Source organism: Neofelis nebulosa, chromosome 7 (assembly GCF_028018385.1).
Source record: "Neofelis nebulosa isolate mNeoNeb1 chromosome 7, mNeoNeb1.pri, whole genome shotgun sequence".
Taxonomy (NCBI): domain Eukaryota; kingdom Metazoa; phylum Chordata; class Mammalia; order Carnivora; family Felidae; genus Neofelis; species Neofelis nebulosa.
Window position 1 is genome coordinate 81,562,419 of NC_080788.1, and position 22,913 is coordinate 81,585,331.

General features: G+C 39.7%; 2 protein-coding genes across 7 annotated transcripts in view; one reads left to right on the forward strand and one right to left on the reverse strand.

Annotated features, from left to right (window-relative positions):
• Positions 1 to 1,855: 1,855 nt before the first annotated feature.
• COCH (cochlin) lies at positions 1,856 to 16,859 on the forward strand. Of its 2 annotated transcripts, none has more exons than XM_058738751.1 (12): positions 1,856 to 2,025; positions 2,822 to 2,879; positions 2,969 to 3,016; positions 5,057 to 5,213; positions 6,287 to 6,420; positions 7,174 to 7,236; positions 8,293 to 8,337; positions 8,422 to 8,569; positions 11,551 to 11,654; positions 12,370 to 12,596; positions 12,766 to 13,282; positions 15,873 to 16,859. In XM_058738751.1, exons 2-12 carry the CDS (start codon positions 2,846 to 2,848, stop codon positions 16,046 to 16,048), a joined length of 1,653 nt encoding a protein of 550 aa, XP_058594734.1. In that variant the 5' UTR covers positions 1,856 to 2,025; positions 2,822 to 2,845; the 3' UTR covers positions 16,049 to 16,859. The 2 variants fall into 2 exon arrangements, with proteins under 2 accessions (XP_058594734.1, XP_058594735.1); XM_058738752.1 differs by lacking the exon at positions 1,856 to 2,025 and adding an exon at positions 2,351 to 2,475.
• Positions 16,860 to 19,618: 2,759 nt separating this feature from the next.
• The window catches only part of STRN3 (striatin 3), a 106,937-nt gene continuing 103,642 nt past the window's right edge, over positions 19,619 to 22,913 (reverse strand). For 4 of the 5 annotated variants that reach the window (XM_058738750.1, XM_058738746.1, XM_058738747.1 and 1 more), the window contains 2 exons: positions 21,351 to 21,437; positions 19,619 to 21,266 (listed from right to left, as the gene is read on the reverse strand). In XM_058738750.1, the coding sequence (XP_058594733.1) occupies positions 21,097 to 21,266; positions 21,351 to 21,437 (257 nt within the window). In that variant the 3' untranslated portion in view covers positions 19,619 to 21,096. Of the gene's footprint in view, positions 21,267 to 21,350; positions 21,438 to 21,652; positions 21,685 to 22,913 lie in introns of those variants that run through there. The other variant, XM_058738748.1, reaches the window with a different exon arrangement.

Below are 22,913 nucleotides of genomic sequence, written 5' to 3' on the forward strand. Positions count from 1 at the left end.
AAAAACAAAGGAAGAAAAACTTCTCTTAAATGTTTCAAAACAAAATAATTAAAATTGTATCTTTGGGTAAACAACTGTGAAACTCAATGAGGTATTTCCTTTATTTTTTAAGAGCCATAGACTCAGAGTCAATCATGGAAACAGCTGCATAGTTTTCATTCTGCCAAATGGTTCAGTGAAATTACATCACAGGAGGGCTGTGCCCCATGGGAGTTCTGAAGAGCATGCACCCCTCTGGCCATTTGGGCACCTGTCTGCAGAGCTGTGGAGTGGGAGCTGTTTTCCAAGAATCTGAACTCTCCCTCATTATGTAGCATCATGACAATCTGCCCAGCCTAATTGGAAGAGATTATCCAACACTGATTGAGGATACTCAATAAACAATCATGGAAAAGACAGCTTTAATAGTCCTGAAGGCTTGAAATTTCTACCAAGAAAAATATCAGGGGTGGTGGCTAGAATACTGGGTTTTGAAGAAAAGGGCAATTGTCTCTACCACGGAAGGGTTTAAATCTTTAAAGCAGCCATGAAAATAAGAATAAAAAACTTCCCAGCCAACAAATGTTATTTAGTTAGTCTTTCTCTCCAGAAGACATTCAAATAGTAAATAGTAAAGGGAATGAAATCAGCACCACCCCCCTCCCCCCCACAGTTGCCTGATTCAAACACTGACTCATTCCAGATGGAGAGGATACTTGTAAAACCACTACAGTGTTTGGCTTCCAGGTGGGGGTGCTATGTATCTTTCCTAATACCAAATGTATGGGAATACTACTGAGCAATAAAAAACAAGTACATACGGGCACCAGGGTGGCTCAGTCGGTTAAGCATCCAACTTTATTTCAGGTCATGATCTCAGCATTGGGAGTTCGAGCCTTGCCACCGGCTCCGTACTGACAGGTCGGAGCCTGGAACCTGCTTCAGATTCTTGTCACCCTCTCTCTCTGCCCCTCCCTCACTTACACTCTGTCCCTCTCTCGCTCTCAAAAATTAATAAGCATTTAAAAATCTTTTAAAAAGCAAGTACACATACATGCCACAACATGGATAAACCTCAAAGACATTATGTTCAGTAACAGAAGTTGTATTATTCCATTTATATAAAATGTCAATAAAGGCAAATGTATAGAGACAGGAAGCAAATCAGTATGGCCTAGGGCTGAGGGTGGGGAACAATTGACTCAATGAGGAGAAGGGGTCCTTTTGGGGGTAAGGCAAAGGTTCTAAAATTGGATTGTGGTGATGGCTGTACAACTCTGTAAATTCACTAAAAATCAGGGATTTTATACATAAAAGGGATGGGTTTTATGGCATATAAATGATTGCTTATTCTTTGGGCTAAATAAAACTATTTGAAAAAACGATACCCTGCCACCTCTCCTGGGTCTGGAGATGGTTCCTAGGCTGCTGTGGAGGTCACGGCCACGGAGGTCACACTGCCTGTCAATTCTGCTTTCTCCCACTTCCACCTGTTAAAAATTACCAGGATGAGAGAGGACACATTACCAAATCTGAGGTTCTGTGCAATCACTACAGACACCAGGTCTGGGAACTGGGAGAGGCAATCAAGCATAATTCCTTCCTGACCCAGAAAGGAAGAAAAGGCAAATACAATGAGGGGCCCGGGCCACCTCCGAAGCGTGGCCTTGCGCATTACAGTGAATGGAGCCCGCTGGGGAAAATCCGATTCCAGCAGAAACCAAGTCGGAAGGCTGCTGGATCCCTATGGTCGAAAGAATAACCAATCACTTGACAGGGTTTCTAAAAATACGAGGGACGCGTTTGCCAAACCTAGGTTACATTTGCTTTAGAAGTAGGAACTCCGTTTCCACGCGAGCACGAAGTTGGAAAGTTTGGTTCCGAGGCCGCGTGGACCTGGTAGCTCTCTGGGGGCGCAAGGCCTGGGCGGGCGGCGGCCCTGGGTCACCTCAGCCGCCTGGGCCAAAGCAGAGCCGGGGTTCACCGCGAGGGCCGCAGCTCCGCCGTCGGGAACCGCGAGTGGGGGACCGTCCCTCCCCAGCCCGGGTGAGGCCGGCCCCGCACGTCGGGCAGCCTCCTTGCCCGGAGCGCAGTCCAGCCGGGGCGGCCGGCGCCGGGGACCCCGGGCTCACCGCTCGTGTCCCCAGGCGCGGGTCCCACCCATGTCCTACACGCGTTCCCACACCGCTAACTCCGGGTCCCGCGGGGTCTCCGGGACTCTGCCGCGGGCCTTCGCGCCTCCCCTAGGGACGGACGCGGCGTCCGGGTGGCCAAGGTCCGCGCCGCGGGGGGAGGCGCCTGGGCGCGGGCCTCCCCCGGGTACCGGCAGGGGGTGAGGGCGGAGCTGGCCGGCCGCCGCCCGGCCCCGGGGTACCGGCTCCCAGCCCCCTCCCCACGCGCCCCCCGCACAGTGCTCATGCGCGCGGCCCGCCCTTTATAGCGGCGGCGGGAGCCGCGCTTTCCGCACTCGGGCACAGCCGGGCGGATCCGACTCAGGTGCGGAGCCCTAGGCGTCCGGCGGCGGGCGTGCGGGTCCCTGCCGCCTGCTTGTCTGAGTCTCTCCTTTGTCGCGCCCAGCTTCTTTCTGTCTTGATATCGCACCCCCTCCTCCGGGCCGAGGTTGCACATCGATGCTGGGTTTGGCTCGATTTGCAGCCAGAACATCGCCTCCAGATAGAGCGCTAGCTCGGGGGCAGCGGCCTCTTAGGTCTCCTCCCTCCCCTCCGCCACCCCTGGGTTTCCGAGGGGTGCGGGATCTCTAACGGGAGGGCCGGCCCAGTGTGGTGGGGACGTAAGGGTCTCCCTTCCCGAGAGCCTCCCTTGCATTTTTCCTCTCTCCCAGGACCGAGCAGCCCCCTCGACCACCATGTCTGCAGCCTGGATCCCCGTTCTCTGCCTCGGTGGGTACGCGCTCCTCCCCGCCCCTCTTCCCCTCGCACCAAGCGGGGTGGAGGCTGGGGTGAGCCCTCGCGCTGTGTTCTCTTCGCAGGTGTCTGTCTGCTGCTGCTGCCGGAACCTGCGGGCAGCGAGGGAGCCGGTGAGTTACGTGTTCACGGGTCAGGGAAGCAGGGCTCGGTCCAGGCGGTGGGAGGGGCTGGGGGCCGGCGGGTAGAAGCGCGCCCAGACCGAGTCCCTGGACTGTGGCCCTAGGGAAGGTTCACGGCGCCAAGGTTGGAGCGGCTGTCTGGCGCACCCGCATCCATTCCCACAGCCTGTCTACGCGGGCTTACTCATTTCTCCCGCGCGAGGGGGCCCCTGGTATCCGATGGGGACGTTCTTCCCCAAGGCGCGGAGAACGAAGCCTCCCGGAATCCACTCGCCACATCGCGGGAGGTACCTGGCGACGCGATCCTCGGCATCAAAGGTCAAGGCGGGGGAGTATTCGTTGAGTCCCACCAAGGGGCACACTAGTCCCGGGTTGTCCACGGCGTTTGAGGCCAGGGATAAGCCTCCCAGACCCGACTAAAGACTGCGAGAGCTGACAGGGACAGAGAAATGCTATGTCCCACCTTGCTTGAACCCCTGGTTTCTAGGAATAACCTCTATTTATAGACCCATTTCATATTGGAGAGAGTCTAAAAAACAGTTTGTTCCACATGTATAAGTCCGAGTACGGGTGTGTGTGTTTTCTACAATATAAAAGGCAAACTCTTTTTACAAAATCTATCCTTTGTTTTCCTGAAAGGAGGAATCAGGGTAAGACACGCTCACTCACTCACTCACTCCCTTAACTCAAGTCAGCATTGGCAGCTAAAGGCACAGCCTCTGATGACACCAAAAGTGGTAGGAAGGATTCAGGCTGTTTGATAACAGGTATGGGGCGCATAGGTTTGAGGCTATTGTTTTTGGTAAGGATTTTAACTTGCACCGCGATCTTTAGTGTTGCACAGCTAAGGAGTCAGGATTGTACCTGGCATCCTGCCTTCCCTTCCATGGACATGTACAGTCCAGGGTGCAGCACAGCACAGAGAGCTTTGGGAAGAGGGTCATTGTTAGAGGCAGGCTACTCAAAGGGGCAGTATGACCAGATAGTATTACTGTCTTGGGGAAAAGGTGCTTTTTTGGTTTTTTATTAACATCTGTTTCAAAAAGGTTTGGGTAATCACAATATTCTTGTGTTTGGAAAGGAGTATTTAATAACATTATTCTCAACTTAAAATTTATAGTAAATTGATGAGTTAACATGTGGTATTATATTATCTTGTTACATGTTGCCAATAACTTGTGTCTACCTAACATCTTTTTTAGTACAAACTTCAGTTCCTTATTAGTTGGGTTGGCTGTGTAAAACTTGAGAGTATTGACACTGTTTTCTAAAAATGCATTCACTGTGTGATAGATCTCTCTGGGCAGATTTTGACCAGAAATAAGCAGGTTCAGTTCAGATAAAAATGCTTCATTCCAAAGGGACTAACTTCCCTTATTCCCTGATTCTGATTCCCTTCCCTGATTCTGCAGAAGTTGAGCTGTGTGACCTAGAGCAAATTAACCCCATGGCTTTAATTTCTGCATCTGTAAAATGAACGATTGAGCTAAATGACATTTTGTAAAGTGAAACATCTTTTTACTGGCCTACTTAAGAGATAATTTTAAGACACTGCAGTTGGAGGAAAACTAGTGTAAATGGACTTCCAAAGCAAAGGATGAGACTTGAAGAGGTTTGTGCATGTGTCTATGAAGATATTCCTCATAGGCTTGGCCCAGATATAATATTGTTAGCTCCGGCAACTGTGTCCACAGTTATCACTGTGAGGTTTTTACGTTTCTAGAATGAACTAATAAATGGTGACTGACTAATGTCATTTTCCAGTTCTGATATATTCCCAGTTATATATTCCCAAGCTCATAAGAACTGAGAAAATTCTCCCATTAGGCTTTGGAGTGGTTGAGGACTAGATTATATTGGAAAGCTGGGTTTTGGCTAGCTAAAATCTGGAATGGTGTGGTACATATGTTAATATTCTTAAGAAGTGTAGAATTTAGGGAGGTAAACCTTCAACCTCAGACCCTAGTTTCCACCTCCCCATCCCCCTCAAAGTCCCAAGAATGGTCACTACATTCCCTTCTTTCTCTTCAGTTCCCATTGCTATCACATGCTTTACCCGAGGCCTGGACATCAGGAAAGAGAAAGCAGATGTCCTCTGCCCAGGGGGCTGCTCTCTTGAGGAATTCTCCGTATTTGGGAACATAGTGTATGCATCTGTATCAAGCATATGTGGTGCAGCTATCCACAGGTAAGCTGAAACATGCCAAGGGGAGAGAAATCCAAGTGTGATGATTTCCTTTCCCTCTTTAGCCACATGGACCCACTATCTTCTTTCTTTTGGTGCCAATTTTGGCCATAGAAGATAGATACATTTTTTTTAAACTTTTTTTTTAACGTTTATTTATTTTTGAGACAGAGAGAGACAGAGCATGAACGGGGGAGGGTCAGAGAGAGGGAGACATAGAATCTAAAACAGGCTCCAGGCTCTGAGCTGTCAGCCCAGAGCCCGACGCGGGGCTCGAACTCACGGACCACAAGATCATGACCTGAGCTGAAGTCGGCCGCTTAACCGACTGAGCCACCCAGGCGCCCTGATAGATACATTTTTAAGGTTTTCCTGGATATCCATGAAGCACCAGCTACACAAAGTAAGCTTTCTGACTAAAGACAAATTGTATTATTTCTTGGCAGCTAGATTCCTGTGATTTTAGAACATTCCTAATCATGTAATATATTAGTGAGTTTTTACTGTGTGCCAGACATAGTTTTAACTTCCATGAGAACTTGAGAATTGTATAGGGTGGGTACAATTTTATTCCATTTTATAGATGAAGAAACTACTCAGTTGCCAAGGATCTTGCCCACGGTCATCATTGTTAGGCAAGTGCCAGAGCTGGAAATGAAAGGCCAGGTCTGCTTCCAGATCCCGTATTCATCACCCATTCTGCTATCCTACAAGACTTTGTGTGTGTGTGTGTGTGTGTGTGTGTTGTCCAAAGACATGTAGTTAAAGTACCTTAGAAAACTAAGAAAATTATTTGGTGCTCTTAACCCTGAATCTCCGAGCTGCAGGGAATGGGATCTTATAGGTATGTTCCTATCAACATTTAAGAAGTTTGACAGCATAAAACCATTTTTTCCCAGGCAGATGTTGTACCTATGTTAGCACGTTTTTAAAAAGGCCAACAGCATCCTTAGATGTCTTCCCTGATAAACTATTTTCTTGATTATCAGAACAATAGATGTAACATGGCACTATAAGTCAGTCGGATACCCCTGGAAAAGTGTGGGTAGAACATCGGCTGTTTTTCTGTGTTGCAGGGGAGTAATCAGCAACTCAGGGGGACCTGTGCGAATATATAGCCTACCAGGTCGAGAAAACTATTCCTCAGTAGTTGCCAATGGCATTCAGTCTCAAACACTTTCCAGATGGTCTGCTTCTTTCACAGTGACAAGTAGGTACAATTACATTGATTTTACCTTTGTGTAAATATTGCCTGACCCTCAAAAACGTTTTCTGCTGTTCTTAGCCCAACGTCTTTGACTTTGATAGAAAAGCCTGTGATTAAGACTTGAAAGAGTCAACTATGGGTTAGAATCAGTGACCTGGACAAGCAAAGCCCACTCAGGCCAAACTTGGCTGAATGGAAGAAGGATAATCTTGCTGTTAGAAGGTTGCAATAGAAACTTGTGATCAGAATGCCCTGACACTTACAAGCAACACTAAATCAAAAAACTAGTGAATGAAAATGAATGTGAATTCATTTTTGGTGATCTTTTAAAATACAATTTAATAGGGGCGCCTGGGTGGCGCAGTCGGTTAAGCGTCCGACTTCAGCCAGGTCACGATCTCGCGGTCTGTGAGTTCGAGCCCCGCGTCAGGCTCTGGGCTGATGGCTCGGAGCCTGGAGCCTGTTTCCGATTCTGTGTCTCCCTCTCTCTCTGCCCCTCCCCCATTCATGCTCTGTCTCTCTCTGTCCCAAAAATAAATAAAAAACGTTGAAAAAAAAATTAAAAAAAAAATAAAATAAAATACAATTTAATAGATAAGAATTCATTTTGGTCTTTGAAACTCACATGAAGCAATTACTCATGCAGTTGCCATTACTTGATTACATTTATCATCCCATAGACACCTAAGTTAGATTCATTATATTTTGATGGTAAAGAAGGAAGAGGAAAAAATAGTCTTCTCTTTATTTTAACAGAAGGTAAAAGTGGTACCCAGGAGGCCACAGGACAAGCAGTGTCCACAGCACGTCCATCAACAGGTATGGAAGCTATCTCCTAGTAGCCTGGCACAACATTTAGAAGTTAAAAATAAATGTGTTGTTGATAGCTTTCCTTTAAAAAGTAGTTGACGTTGGGGCACCTGCATGGCTTAGTTAAGCATCCAGCTCTTGGTTTCAGCTCAAGTCATGATCTCACAGTTTGTGGGTTCGAGCCCTGCATTGGGCTCTGCACTGACAGTGTGGAGCCTTCTTGGAAGTCCTCTCTGTCCCTTTCTCTCTGCTCCTCCCCTGCTTGCTCTCTCTCTCTCTCTCTCTCAAAAATAAGTAAGTTAAAAATAAACAAATAAAAAATAAACAGTGATGTTAAACACAAAACCAGGGCACCTAGGTAGCTCTGTTAGTTGAGCATCCGACTCTTGATTTCAGGTCAGGTCATGATCCTGGGGTTATAGGATCAAGCATTGACCTTGCTTAAGATTCTGTCTCTCCCTCTGCCCCTCTCTCCTGCTCATGCCCTATCTCAAAAATTAAAAAAAATTAAGAAACACAAAACAAATATCTTAAGTTTACTAGTGCATTATATAAGGAAACATTTTATATTTCAAATTCCTATCCTTCTATTTTCAATTATAAACTCTGCTACCAAACATTCTCTTGAAGTCCTATTTCTTTCTGATATAATAAACCATGCCTAGAAACTGGACAAAGTGACTTCCTAGCTCCATTTGTCATATGAATAAAAGGAATTCAATGTGTGTCCATTTTAACAAAGGCCAGGAATCTCCTTTCCTAAGATTGTGGCAGTTTTAAAGTCAAAGAAATTAAGAACATTAGAATCTAACTCTTGGCATTTCTGGTCCTGCCTCAATTGTGGGTTTGAGATATCAAGTCCTGAATTGGGGGCAAGGCTTACAATAGTCCTGACTTCTTTGTTGGGGCATTTCTTCCCCAGTCCAAAAAGCTGTGAACAAATTAATTTTTTTTTACAAAACAAGTGTTTTTAAGAATGGCACTCCTTGTCACAAGCTTTTCCCCATGTGGGCTTCTTGCTATGAAACTGTCTTCCTATTAATGCCACTGCTTCCTTTGTTTCAGGTAAACGACTAAAGAAAACACCTGAAAAGAAAACTGGCAATAAAGGTAAGAGTCCACATATCCGTTTGGGAAAATAACATTCTCCCTCCCTTTGAAACTGCTAACGGAGAGACATGTTTGGGTTTTCAGACTGTAAAGCAGACATTGCATTTCTGATTGATGGAAGTTTTAATATTGGGCAGCGCCGATTTAATCTACAGAAGAATTTTGTTGGCAAAGTGGCTCTAATGTTGGGAATTGGAACAGAAGGACCACACGTGGGCCTTGTTCAAGCCAGGTACCAACTTGTTAAAATGGAAAGAGACTTGATGATAAAAGATCAGCCGTTTTAGTGGATACATGTATTTCAGTACAGTATAAACACATAGAGTTGTGGATAGTCTGAATCCCTGAACTGTAAATATAGGATGTAAAACTGCCTAAGCAGACAGGGTAGGTCTAAGTGCTTGCTTTTTGGAATAAAAAGATTTAGAGAATTTGATGACCAGAAGGTAGACTAAAAAGGTTTTGTTGTTCATACAACAAAATTACCTCTGTATATATACTCTGCTCAATTCCTGATTCTTCTTTGCTGAAGGAAGAAATTATAGGTCTGTTTCTCTTCCCTATTCTGTCATTATTCTTTTAAACATTTCCCGTAGTTCCATGAGTGCAGATCTGAAGCTCGATCTTTTTAATTTTATTCATTTAAAAATAATATTGATGGCTTTTAGGAAAATAATATGCTCACTATAGATAGCTTGAAAAACATATAAAGCACAAGAAAAATTTCCCAAATATGCTCTCCCGAGATAATCACTATAAAATGTTTGATACCCTTTCAGTATTTTAAGAAAATACTTGCTTGTACATGTACATGTCTGTGTGTGTGTGTGTGTGTGTGTGTGTGTGTGTAATTGAAGTATGGTTGACACACAATGTTACATTAGTTTCAGGTGTACGACATAGTGATTCAACATTGTGGATTATGCCATGTTCCCTGCAAGTGTAGCTCCCATCTGTCACCATAAGATGCTGTTACAATGCCATTGACGATATTCCTTATGCTGTACCTTTTATTCTCTTGACTTACTCATTTCATAACTGGAAGCCTGTATCTCCCATTCCCCTTCCACCACTTTTTCCATCCTTCACCCCTTTCTGCATAATGTGTTTCTTTTTCAAAAGCTCAAACTATAAAAATGTTTTATGTCCTGTTTTTCATCCCTTTGTATTTTGAGCATTTTACACCACAAATGCTCTAAATCGATGATGTTTTAGAATGTTCCTTTGCATGACTGTTTACTCTTCCATTTTTTTCACCATCGGACATTACATTGTGATTAACATCCTTATGTCACCCTTGTGCCATCTTTGATTAGTTCATTAGACTAGATTTCTAAAAGTGAGATTGGGTCAAAAGGTTCTGACATTTTTAAGGTTTCGGATACAAAGTTCAATTGCTTTCTAGAAAGTTGACCCAGTTTAAATTGCTGTCACCAGTACTACACCTACTAATTTCTATTTCATTTGTTCTTACGTTTTACAACTGGTTCTTAATTTAAATAGAATTTTTTTGGTATGAGAATTTGGTATGAGAATTTTTTGGTTTTCTACATAATTTATTTGTCCCATATCTTTAAGACACATGAGTTTATTTCATTGATTTGTAATGCCAATTTTATATGCAAGTTAAGCAAGTCAGTTTCCTTGATCTATAAGCCAATTCTTACATCTTTTCTACAATGCTCTGATAATTGTAGCTTTATTGTACATTTTAACATCCTGGGAGGGCGGGGGACAAATTCCACTCAGTACTTTTCTTCTTACATTTTTTTCTTTGCTATTTGTATCCAATTCTTTTTCAAGATGAAAGCTACACTATCTCGTAGAATCAAACAAGACTAGCTTCTCTATAAACTTTGAGACTTATAGTTTACCGATTAAAAAAATTTTTTTTAACGTTTATTCATTTTTTGATAGAAACAGAGTGTGAGTGGGGGAGGGGCAGAGAGAGAGGGAGACACGGAATCCAAATCAAGCTCCAGGCTCTGAACTGACAGCACAGAGACCGACACAGGGTTCAAACTCACGGATTGTGAGATCATGACCTGAGCTGAAGTTGGACGCTTAACTGACTGAGCCACCCAGGCACCCCTATAGTTTTCCTATTTTAGGAAGAGCCTCAGAATAAACTATATAAAGAGTTTATATTTAAGCAGAATAACAATGTAACATTAAGGATGCAAAATTAAGAATAAATCTCATAAATCACAATTGGGATAGTTCAAAGTGACCATTAATGTGAAAAGGTTATCTACCCATAATATCTGATTTTGTGGCCCAACATTTCACCAGATATACAGAAAGATATGCAGAAGTACAGTCAGTGCTATACTTTTACCTCAAAAATCTTGACTTAATGGCAATTGATAATACTAAGATCTTAAAATTTTGCACTTATGAAATACTTATCTAAAAACCAACACAAATGGTTGTGTAACTGTTTTACTCAACATGGTCTCTAATAAACATAGTGATAAAAGTGAGTTGAAATCCTTTTACTATTAAATATGGAAAGTCCCAAATATTACAATATACATAATTTTAAGATCAGCATATGTCAATATCATTTTTTATAACACAAATCCAAAATTATAATACTTGATGCATTTTCTTGTTATCTTCTCATTTTTAAAACGTTGGCCTCGGTGTCCTTGAAATTGCCTCTTCTAACCAGAAGCCTGAGTTAATAGACCCACACTGTTGAGTGCTTCCATGGTCTCCCACTGGAACAGACCTAGCCTCACACCCAGTCACCTTCCACTACTCTGGTGCCCTACTCTGCAGATTTCCATTAAGCCCAGTGCCTTCAGCTAAACCTGGTTTCAGGTGTTCTGGAGCCAGACAAACCTGAATTTAAAGTGCAGCAGTGTTTTGTTGGGCAACCTACCAAAATGCTGTGAGCCTCAGTTTCTTCACTTACATAGTAGGGATAGTAGTTTACACTGTGTAGAGTTAGGATGAAATGAGATGATACATGTAATACGTATTTAGCATATTACCCAGATAAACCCTCAAGGTAGCAATTGTTTTTGTTACATTTCTGCAAGATGCCTTGAAATTTAAGTAAGGATGCAATACTTTAGTTGACTGTACACTATGGGATTAAGAAACTTAGGCATTGGCCAATTTACTTTTTTTAAAGTTATATAATGTTGCTTGTTTTGCCTTTCCAGTTCTCTCTAGATAACATTTTTTTCCTATTTTTCCACTTAGTGAACATCCCAAAATAGAATTTTATTTGAAAAACTTTACATCAGCCAAAGATGTTTTGTTTGCCATAAAGGAAGTAGGTTTCAGAGGGGGTAATTCCAATACAGGTAAGTAGACTTTGGCACCTGGAATGTAACACAGGAGAGGGTTATGAAGCAGTCAGACATGTAAAACAGTATTAGGCTATTTTATTTAAGCAGATGTGAAACTCTTCCTCTTGACACTGAAATCTTGGCTAGGTTTGTACTTGATCATCTAAGATACTCAATTTGTAATGAAAAATATGCCAAATGGTTAATTAATATTGCTTGTTTAAAACAAGCCAAAAAAGTATCGTGATTTATAATCCTTACATTGGATAGAACAGATGCCACTTTAGAGAAGTACATGTTCAGCAAGTTAAAAAGAAGCAAAGATCAACAGACTTGTTTAACAAATGCAGATGTGGCAGAAAGAACTAGCTTAGCACTATAGACCCTCTGAAGGGACATTTCTTGTTCTAAGTCTTTAGAGGTAATCAGTCACTAAGGGGCTAGATAGCAAAAGTACAGAGGTGGGAGTCAGTTGTGTTTCTGATGATTGATGTAAGGTAAGGAAAAATGAGGCTTCTGGGAGGTGATGGGGGAAGTAATGTGGGTTGTGAAGACAAAATAAAATAGATCTGATGGATAATTAAACTTTTGCATCTGATGCGTCTATTATAGAACCAAGTTCTATGTAAGTTAAATTCTTAAACTTTTGGTGTCATCAAGTTGGTACAGGGAAATGGGAATGTCATTTGAGCAGCGGTGCTGCTCCAGCTTGCTTCTTCTTCAAATCTAGGAAAAGCCTTGAAGCATACCGCCCAGAAATTCTTCACAGCAGACGCTGGAGTAAGAAGAGGGATCCCCAAAGTGGTGGTGGTATTTATTGATGGCTGGCCTTCTGATGACATTGAGGAAGCAGGCATTGTGGCCAGAGAGTTTGGTGTGAATGTATTTATAGTTTCTGTGGCCAAGCCTATCCCTGAAGAACTGGGGATGGTTCAGGATGTTGCATTTGTTGACAAGGTAAGGAGGTGAGGGGTCTTTTCTGTTAGGGTAGTTACTCAGTTTTTGGACCTTCAGGCATAGTGCTGACTGGCCCTTATCTGGATTAACTCTGAACGTTCAAGATTTAATGTTTTTATCATTTTTAAGAAGACACACTTTTTGATTCCGTTTATGTCTCCCCCATTAGGCTGTCTGTCGGAACAATGGCTTCTTCTCTTACCACATGCCCAACTGGTTTGGCACCACAAAATATGTAAAGCCTCTGGTACAGAAGCTCTGCACTCATGAGCAAATGATGTGCAGCAAGACCTGCTATAACTCAGTGAACATTGCCTTTCTAATTGATGGTTCCAGCAGTGTTGGAGACAGTAATTTTCGCCTCATGCTTGAGTTTGTTTCCAACATAGCCAAGACTTTTGAAATCTCAGACATTGGTGCCAAGATTGCTGCTGTGCAGTTCACCTATGATCAGCGCACAGAATTCACTTTCACTGATTACAGCACCAAAGAGAATGTCCTAGCTGTTATCAGAAACATTCGCTACATGAGCGGTGGAACAGCTACAGGTGATGCCATTTCCTTCACTGTTAGAAACGTGTTTGGTCCTGTGAGGGATAGCCCCAACAAGAACTTCCTGGTAATTGTCACAGACGGGCAGTCCTATGATGATGTCCGAGGCCCTGCTGCTGCTGCACATGATGCAGGTAAGTTCTTGTCCTTTGTCTGGGTAGGGAACTGAGGAGGGGTTCAGTGAGTTTTGTAAATATAAATGTAAGCATTTATTTTATTGAACAAACACCTATGTAATGGCAATCATTGTTCTAAGAGCTTTACTCAATATTAACTGACTTAAGTGTCAAACCAGTCCTATGAATGTCATTCTACAGATAAGGCAACAAATTTCCTCAAGACCACATAGCTAGCAAGTGGTGAGGCCAGTATTCAAACCCAGGCATTCTGGCTGAGTCCACACTCCTCACCACTGTATTGTCGGGAGAAGTGCCATGAGAACCATGTCATGTGTCAAGGAAGCATGTTACAGGTGCTTATGTTGGGCCCAAACTTGGAATATATCCCCCCACCCAATCACAATTTATCATAATTTACCATGAACCTATTTGATAATTTATCCTTTTTTAAAAAGTAGTTTTGAGTCTGGCATGAGTTTTCTAAGATGTTAGAGTCTCCAGTAGACTTTAATTCTATTCCATCTAAACTTCCTTTTTAGATTCTTAGTCTTTTTTTTTTTAAGATAATAAAAACACACTCTGATGTTATAAAACAGTATAAAAAGGTCTTCTTTCTCCCTTACCCAAACCTTAATATTACTTTTGGCAAAGGCGACTCATTCCTGAAAACATTAGCATAATGTGTTGCTGAGATCAAATAGGGCAACAAAAAGCTGACGTTCCCTTTCCTGGGATAAAACTGAGTGATTGTGGTCCAATAATACTTAATAAAAAAAACAAAAACAAAAGCTAACTTGGGAGAGGGGAATTAGCGGCCTTGCATTTTTGTATACTTTTCCACACTTTTCCCTATTTAATTCCTCATGACTTAACTTTTTCCCTCTTACACATTAGCCACTGTTACATACTTTTATATTGATGAAATGCTGTTTAGTAGGGTAGAGAACCCATCCGTGCAACTTAAGCTATATGTTGGCTTATTTATGTACATCTAGCTTATTTTATCCATCAGTAGCTAACCTAAATCGAAGACCTGTTTGCTGTCATCCTTCTTAACAACGTATCTTACTGAACTAATTTGTGGTTAACGGGGTTCAGGCTAAATTAACTGAACTAGATTAAATCAAATATATTTTGCCAATGTAATTAGCTGAGCTTCAGGAGGTTATGCCACACCATTTTCATGAAAATTATCCTTTAGAGATTGTGAAGTGCAAGTTAACAAAAGCCGGAATACAGGTAGGTTTTCAAGGCTAGGTGGTAACTTTTTTAATTGTTTAGCTCTGACCCAATATATAATTACAATCTGAGCTTCAGTCAGTCTACAAGTGAGGAAAACTGAGGGGGGAAACTTTTTACTTGTTTTCTTTTGCCAGGGGAGGAGATGGGAGTATTGAGTGGGGTAATAAATCAGAAATTGTTTCAAGGAGCTTTTACATAATCTAAACCTGCTTTATTTACATCTCAAGTATTTACAATTTTGAGCACTGAATACCTTTAGAATGGGGATGAAGTCCTAGAAGTGACTTCAGAAGCTCTCCAAACATAGGAAATTTCACTCAAAAGAAAGATGGTAGGATACACTAAGAATGTGCTAAACAACTACTGCAGTTGGATTGAGGTAAATCAAACTGGTGTAGTTATCACCTTAACCAAAATGTAGTTGGAATACAAGCTGCCTACTGGTGCAAGGGAATGTAGAGGTTATGCCTCAATGTGTAATTAGAAGAAATTATTCCAGCTGCACAGACCCTTTTCTCTTTGGCTGTTTTTTTCACCAGATTTTTGCTTTGGGGTTAGACACTGACCATTTCTTTTTTTACATTTTAAGTATAGTTTTAGAGAGCGTGTGGGCACATGAGTGCACACCTGAGCAGGAGGTGGGAGGGAGGGAGGATATTGCAAAGCATCCAACGCTAACAGTGGAGCGGGGAAGGGGCAGAGGCATGGGGCGGGGGTCAGTCCCACAACTGTGAGATCATGACCTGAGCCGAAACCAAGAGCTGGAAACTTAACCAACTGAGCCACCCAAGCGCCTAACACTGACAATTTCTGACTACTGGTCATTTTGCCAATGTAACATACACATCAAAATTGCAAAGTTCTCATTATTCAGAAGACTAGTCACCATTTCCAATGCATGAGCCTTAGAAAACTTCCATTTATGTATCCCAGATTTTGTGCCATTCTTTCATGCTCTGTTATACTGGCTAGGCCTCCAGTCTAATGATTACTGGAGTGATGATAGCAGGCAGACCATTCTCCTGCCAATCTCAGGCAGTTTTCACCATTTCACTAAGTATGTTATAGTTATTTCTTTAAGAAGTTATCCATCAGGTCATCACATAACTTTTTGTCAGTGATCATGTGATTTGCCAATGTGGTTAAGTTATACTGATGGCAAACTTTTGGTTTGGGCCCAACTGTTTAGCCATTCTGATGACTGTTTAAACCTAGCTAACCATTTGGTGAAGGAGATTTAATCCTTCAGACATTATAGAGCTTCCTCTCCAACTGTAAACTGAATCATGACAAATAATTACACCTGGTTTTCTATATAAGCTGCAGCTTGGTTCTAATGCATGTAAAAATATTTTCATTGTAGGTATTACCATCTTTTCTGTTGGAGTGGCTTGGGCACCTTTGGATGACCTCAAAGACATGGCCTCTAAACCAAAGGAGTCACATGCTTTCTTCACAAGAGAGTTCACAGGATTAGAACCAATTGTTTCCGACGTCATCAGAGGCATTTGTAGAGATTTCTTGGAATCCCAGCAATAATGGTAACATTTTGACAACTGAAAGAAAAAGTATAAGAGGATGTAATGTATAAGTCATTTTCTCCTAATACTGAAATACTATATAGCATACTAGGACCAGATACAAAACTATTATATTAAAAATGCCAACAGCTGTTTCAAGCAAATAAGCATTCATTTAAAGCTACTACCTTCTAATTACAATTTAGAATTATTAAACACTCTGCTGAGGCTTCATAATCATGAACCTTATAAACTCTGGAAACAGGAGATATTGTGGATCCGAATCTTAAGAATTCTAAAATGTGTATTAAATGTACAGAGACATAAATTCCATAGCTCAATAAAAGAATCTGATACTGAGAACAAAAGCAACATTCCTTCTCTCATCATTCTGTATTAAATATATAAAGAGAATGAAACTTAAATACTTCTTTAACTCAGTTCATATGTAAGTCATTTTTCCCATAATGGATGTTGTCTTAAAACCAGTAAGAGTTATTACTTAATAAAAAGTTTTAATTATGAATGAAATGGAAGGGAATGAAGTATCAAGCTTCTTTTGTAGTGTATTTTCAAAATAACATAACTGAACTATCTCACTGAATAAGATAGAATTGTCTGATATTTTTCTATTTATATCCTTAATTTTATATGTGTATAGATATATTTGGCTTATACTCTAAAAGTCATCCATGTACTGAAAAAAATGTTGGTAAATTTTTACTTACCACTGTAAACATTTGGCTTTAAGGAAAATCACTTATTGAAAATGGAACTGCAGGAAAAATTATTGTAGTTTGACCAAGCAATAAAACTATTAGTGACTATTATTCTAAGCTGCTTTACTTTTATTATTCCAAGTCCTCGCTCCCTGGGACATGGTAAAAAATCCTACATTCAGTACTTTATGTAGAAAGACCAACCTGAATTTTTTCTTAAAATTTTTTTATTCATTCAATTGTTTATTGAATGGCTACTGTTTAGGCATTATACACAGCCACTACCAAGTTAAACAGCAGGAGATGATGCTCTTAGTTACTTGGTTCAACAAAAATGTTTTGTAATTAACATTTTTACTTAAACATACTTGTAAGGTTAAGTTCCTAAGAAAAATGATCACAATGCCCTTAATATAGAGCTCTCCCTTCAGATAGAGGTGTTGTCATCCCATCTCACTTGTCTACAGACAGAACCTGTCCTCCCCCTCAGCCACCTGTACATCCTAGCTCCCTCCCCACACACACTGATCCTATCTGAAACAACTTACAAGTTGACCTGAAATAGGTGTTAAATGGTCTAGAATTAATACTTATACTCCAGTAAATCTCTGGAGTCCAGGGATTTTATAGGTGTATAAAAGCAATGAAAGCAGCATGTATGAGCAAGGCAGAACTGAAATTGCCTTGGACAATTTTACATAAACATTTGACAAAGTATGGGAAGATAATAAACTGACCCTTTCCTATAAAATACCACATATATCCACATAACAAGAATTTTCATTTAATTAAACAGGGGCACCTGGGTGGCTCAGTCAGTTAAGCGGCCAACTTTGGCTCAGGTCATGACCCGCAGTCTGTGAGTTCAAGCTCCACATCAGGCTGTGCTGACAGCTCAAAGCCTGGAGCCTGCTTCAGATTCTGTGTCTCCCTCTCTCTTTGCTCCGTCCCCACTCATGCTGCCTCTCTCGCTCTCAAAAATAAAAAAATAAAATAAAATAAAATAAAATAGGTTTAAACTTTTACACCACAAATTCTTGGCTGGGAGTATCACTCCTTGAAAAATTAAATGAAAACCCAGCCTCCAATCGTCTTTTTTTTTTTTTTTTTTTGTTAAAGTTATGGCTTCCTGCCCAGTGCAGAGCCCAATGCAGGACTTGAACTCACGACCCTGAGATCAAGACTTGAGCTGAGATCAAAAGTTGGATGTTTAACGGAGCCACCCAGGCACCCCTTCAGTACCCCTTTAAAACGCTTTTATTTTTATAAAGGACAAAGTTCTGAGTCATCCGAGGTAACCAGGGAAACTAACATTCTGACAAAGAGCATTAAGAGCAGAAATGACCCCTTTATTAAGTTACTATCAATTATTTTGTAAAAGCAGTAAAGTGTAAAGCACACTTTAGCAGGCATGCCTATTTTTCAAATATGCTATTTATAACATTTAATAAAGGTGTTAAGTGAGATGCTGGTCTTTAGTGGATAACTTACTTTGAAATGTGAGAAAAGTACACAAAAATAAAACATGAAAAAGGCAGAATATGATTAAATATTGAGAAAGTCAACATACTAAAGTTTGTATATAAAAATATTAAGCTTTATAAAGCACCATTTAATAGTCAAATGAATAATTTCCCAGAAGTCACAAATGGAAACACACAAAATAAGACTTTCTTTTTGCATCCTTTAGTCTCTTCCAAATGTTTAATATTGTACAGAAAAACACGACCAAAGTAGAGAAAAGTAAACATATGTTTTAATTTTTATTCATTTCCATTTCAATACATACCCAGAGGTGAATGTTTATGCACTGCAACGATGATAATCACATTTCAGTTAAACAGTAATGCACTGGTTTGGAATTGCTGCCGGAAACCATATTAGCTTTGGAAAAATTATAATTTCCAAAAACGAGAAAAAATTCCCCTTAATTGGTTAAGTTGAATCTTCAGAAAATCAAAAACAAAACAAAAAAAACTTTAGGAATATTTCTGAAAATTTTTAGTGTTTCAGCAGTAATGACTAAAATGCACACTTGGATTATGGCAGAAGACAAAAGTTCACAATATAAACACAATGTAATTTCTTTTACCGAGTAGGCATCCAAATAGAATTTTGCCACCCTAATTTTTGGATATAACTTAAGAAAAAAATTTTTTTCATTTTTTATTTTGAGAGTGAGACAGCAAGTGGGGGAGAGGCAGAATGAGAGGGAGACAGAATCCCAAGCAGGCTCTGTGCTGTCAATGCAGACCCTGATGAGGGGTTTGAACTCACCAAGTGTGAGATCATGACCTGAGCTGAAGTCAAGAGTTGGACACTTAACCAGCTGAGCCATCCAAGTGCCCTTTAATGTTACCTTCTAACTGCATTTGCAATTTCCTTCCAAGAAAACAGATATTACCTTGTTGAAGAAAGAAGTTTTGAGACAGTAACACTTAATATTATTCATAGGGACAACTTTTAATTAATGAGTAATGTAATGCAGTTATTTTCTGAACTTTTTTGTGGAAACAGGCTAGATAGGAATGACAATACTATTAACTGAAATCCAGATTCAATAAAGGCATAGAATGTCTAAGGAAATGATTAAAAACCGTATCTCTGCTTTTCCTTTCGCTGTTGTGAACTATGTAACTTATACCAGTAGAAGATTTTTTTAAATTCCCAAATGGGGTGAAGTACTTAGAAAGTTATTAATACTGTTAAGTGTTCTAATATTATTAGAGTCTCAAGCAATACCATGTTTAAAAGAATAGCATAAAAATGAAGGACTCACTGAGAAATCATCTCCATTTCCTAGTTTAATGATGGAGAGTAAAGTATTGCACTTTATTATTCAACACAAAATAATGTAGCCAACAGTAACATACAGGTACACAATTTAATATTTATTATATGCATTTTATATACATTATTTTTCAACAGCTGTACGTTTGCTATGTGGTACAATCTTAAAAATTTGCTGATTCATAGTTTGTAAAACAAAAACCTTACAAAACTCATCAAAACTCGCAAACTGATCAGAAAAGTTTTTGGAAGACTAGAAAAAATACTTTATTGTCTTAATCATGCATTACACAAACAAAATCTTTAGTTACACCATAAAATTAAGCACATCTGAAAAAATAAAATGGGATAACTAGTCCAAACACAGATTTCTGTATCCTGATTCAACTATTTTTGTATCCTATTTGTAATGCAAATACAATTTTACCCCAAATATTTTTAAACAAGATAGTTTTGTTTGGAATCATGGTAAACCAAGATATGCATCTGGGGGAAATCACCTTGGTTTGTAACTTAAACTATAAAATATTCCATTTTTAGTCTATTTTAGACTATTCAAAGAGTTCCAAAATAGATATACAGGTTCCTTTAGCACATTAATAAAAGGATATAAAGACCAACAAAAAGTGAAATAAATAATAGGCTATTAGCAAGATGGATAATCCTTGATAAATAAACTTGTAAATACAGTAAGATGTACAAAATATCACATAGTGATAGGATGCCAAGATTAGTTCATTTTTTTTTTAAAGAGTTCATCTGGAGTACTAAACCCCACTGTTTCATTTTTAATACACTTAATAGTCCTTGGTTTATATGAAGACAATTATGTGATGATGAAGGTGATTTAGCATCTTTATGGAAGGACTTAGCTGAGCTGTATTAGGCAAAAGAAGGAAAAAGTGTGGTTACACGGCAGCGGGTCAGTGAGATCTCTGTGTTTTAGGGTTGTATAATGCAGAAAAACTTCAATACAATCTTGAGCACTGTTGTGACAGGCTAAATATATAAAAAGACTTATAAAAACTAGAATTTTATCCAAACATTTTGTGCAACTAATGCTAAAATATTTTAAGTTAAATTTTCTTTCTTTTTTTTTTTAAAGCAAAATAAGTTTAAAAGGGAATCTGTGGCATTCAACTGATAAACAGAAAATCACTAAGAGATGAAAAAAAGCTACTCTTGGAGCTCACTTTCCCCCAACAAGAGCACCACATTCCTAACCCTAAGGCAGCACACAGAGTCCAAAATAAAAGTCTTTTTAAGATCAGACTCCACATTGGCTTAAAGATACCTAAAAAACAGACATACGCTCAGTTCATATCCAGTACAGGCCACAAATAATGGAGTCCTTTTTATTTGTCCCACGAAATACAGTAATTACAATTAAATTAATGAGCCCGACATTAAGATGTGATTTCCACCAATTTATGCCTGCCTCGAATAGCCTTCTCCAGGCAGATCACATGTAGTGTCATATCAGTAACCTTGTTGATGGCAGTGATGCAGACCCTCTTTCTGTCCAAGCAAATCTGTTGATGATGTGATTTTTGCTGATTCACACAAATACTTTGGCAAGGGCATCAGCCCCTGCACTGGCAATATATGCTTTTGATGGATGGAAAGCAACATCATAAATTGATTCATCTAATTTCTTCCTATGTGCTGTTATTTCTTGTACACATGTCTTGCTGTCCAAATTCCATAATCTAATAGAACAGTCATGGCCTGTAATAAAAGAATAAATAAAGTATGTTACTAGGTAATGATTCTTTTATAAAGCTTGTGGCAGTATAGTAAGTTCAGACTTACTTCCAGACATCAAATAGATTCCATTAGGATCTACTGCTAGACTTGTAACAGCATCCAAATGAGCTACCATAGAATGGATCATTTTACCTAAATAAAACATAACACAGAAGATAAAGTTTTCACAAATAGTTACCAACTTGAGAGATCAGAAACCATAACACAGCATCAACATAAAATAGACAATCACTATAGCAATATATTTTTATTGTGGTAAAATACACATAACATAAAATTTACCATTTTAACCATTTGGGAAGGTACCATTCAGTGGCTTTTAGAGCATTCGCAATGATATGCAACCATCACCATTATCCAGTTCAGAACATTTTCATCACTGCAAAAGGAAACCCGTACCCATTAAGTAGTCACTCCCTATTTCTCCCCTTCCCCCAAGTCCCTGGTTACCACTAATCTACCTTTTCTATGATTTAGCCTATTCTCGATGCTTCATACAAATGAAATCATACACGTAACATGTGACTTTTTGTGTGTGCCTTCTGTCATTTAAAGGTTTTCAAGGTTCACCCAGTATACAGGCATACCTAGTTTTACTATGCTTCACAGATACTGCAGTGATTTTACAAAATGAAGATCTGTGGCAACCCTGTATTGAACAAATCTACTGGCGCCATTTTCCAATAACATTGTTCACTTTGTGTCTCTGTGTCAGTTTGGGAATTCTTGCAATACTGCATGCAAACGTTTTCATTATTAATATATTTGTTACGGTCATCTATGATTGGTGCTTACAACCTAGTGAAAGCTCAGCAATGGTTAACAATTTTTTTGCAATAAAGTTTTCTTTCATTAAGGCAGGTACATTGGTTTTTTAGATATAATACTATTGCACACTTAAGAGATAACAGTAAGGTATAAACATGACTTTTATATGCACTGGGAAATGAAAAAATTCGTTTGACTCACTTTACTGCAAAATGGGCTTTAACGCAGTTGTGTGAACCCACAATATCTGTGAGGTATGCCTGTAATAATTTTTTGAAAGAATTTTAATTCCAAGGCAGAACTTTCCCAGTTACTCCTAAAAAAGGCATCTGTGTGACAATCTGACAGTATCTGGTAGACAGTGAAAAACATAATGACTGGTTGCGTCCAAGGTTTAAGATCATGTAAACGGAATTAAACTAAAAACAGGAAGAATCTTTCTCATTAAGAAATGTAAAGAGTATTTCATTTATGGGGTTCCTGATAAATAAATCACTATGGGATATATTTCTAACTAAAGATTCTACTATTATCAAATTCATTTATCCTTTGAAATATTAATCATTTTGTACATTAGAAACAAGAAAGGGGAGAGAGGTGGGAGTATATCAGAGAAATTATTCTGGATTTCCCCAGATAGTAACAAAAACACTGTTCTGGAAAAAGGGATTTAATGAGTATCTTCAATGAAGATTTGGAAGAAAACGGGATTCAATGGCAAGTTAAAATTAAAAAAAAAAAAGTTACAAGTACAAACTTGTGTTGCATAAATACTTTGGGGGCAGGGGAATTAGCCTCCACACTGGCAGTATATGCTTTTGGATAGACAGAAAGCAACAT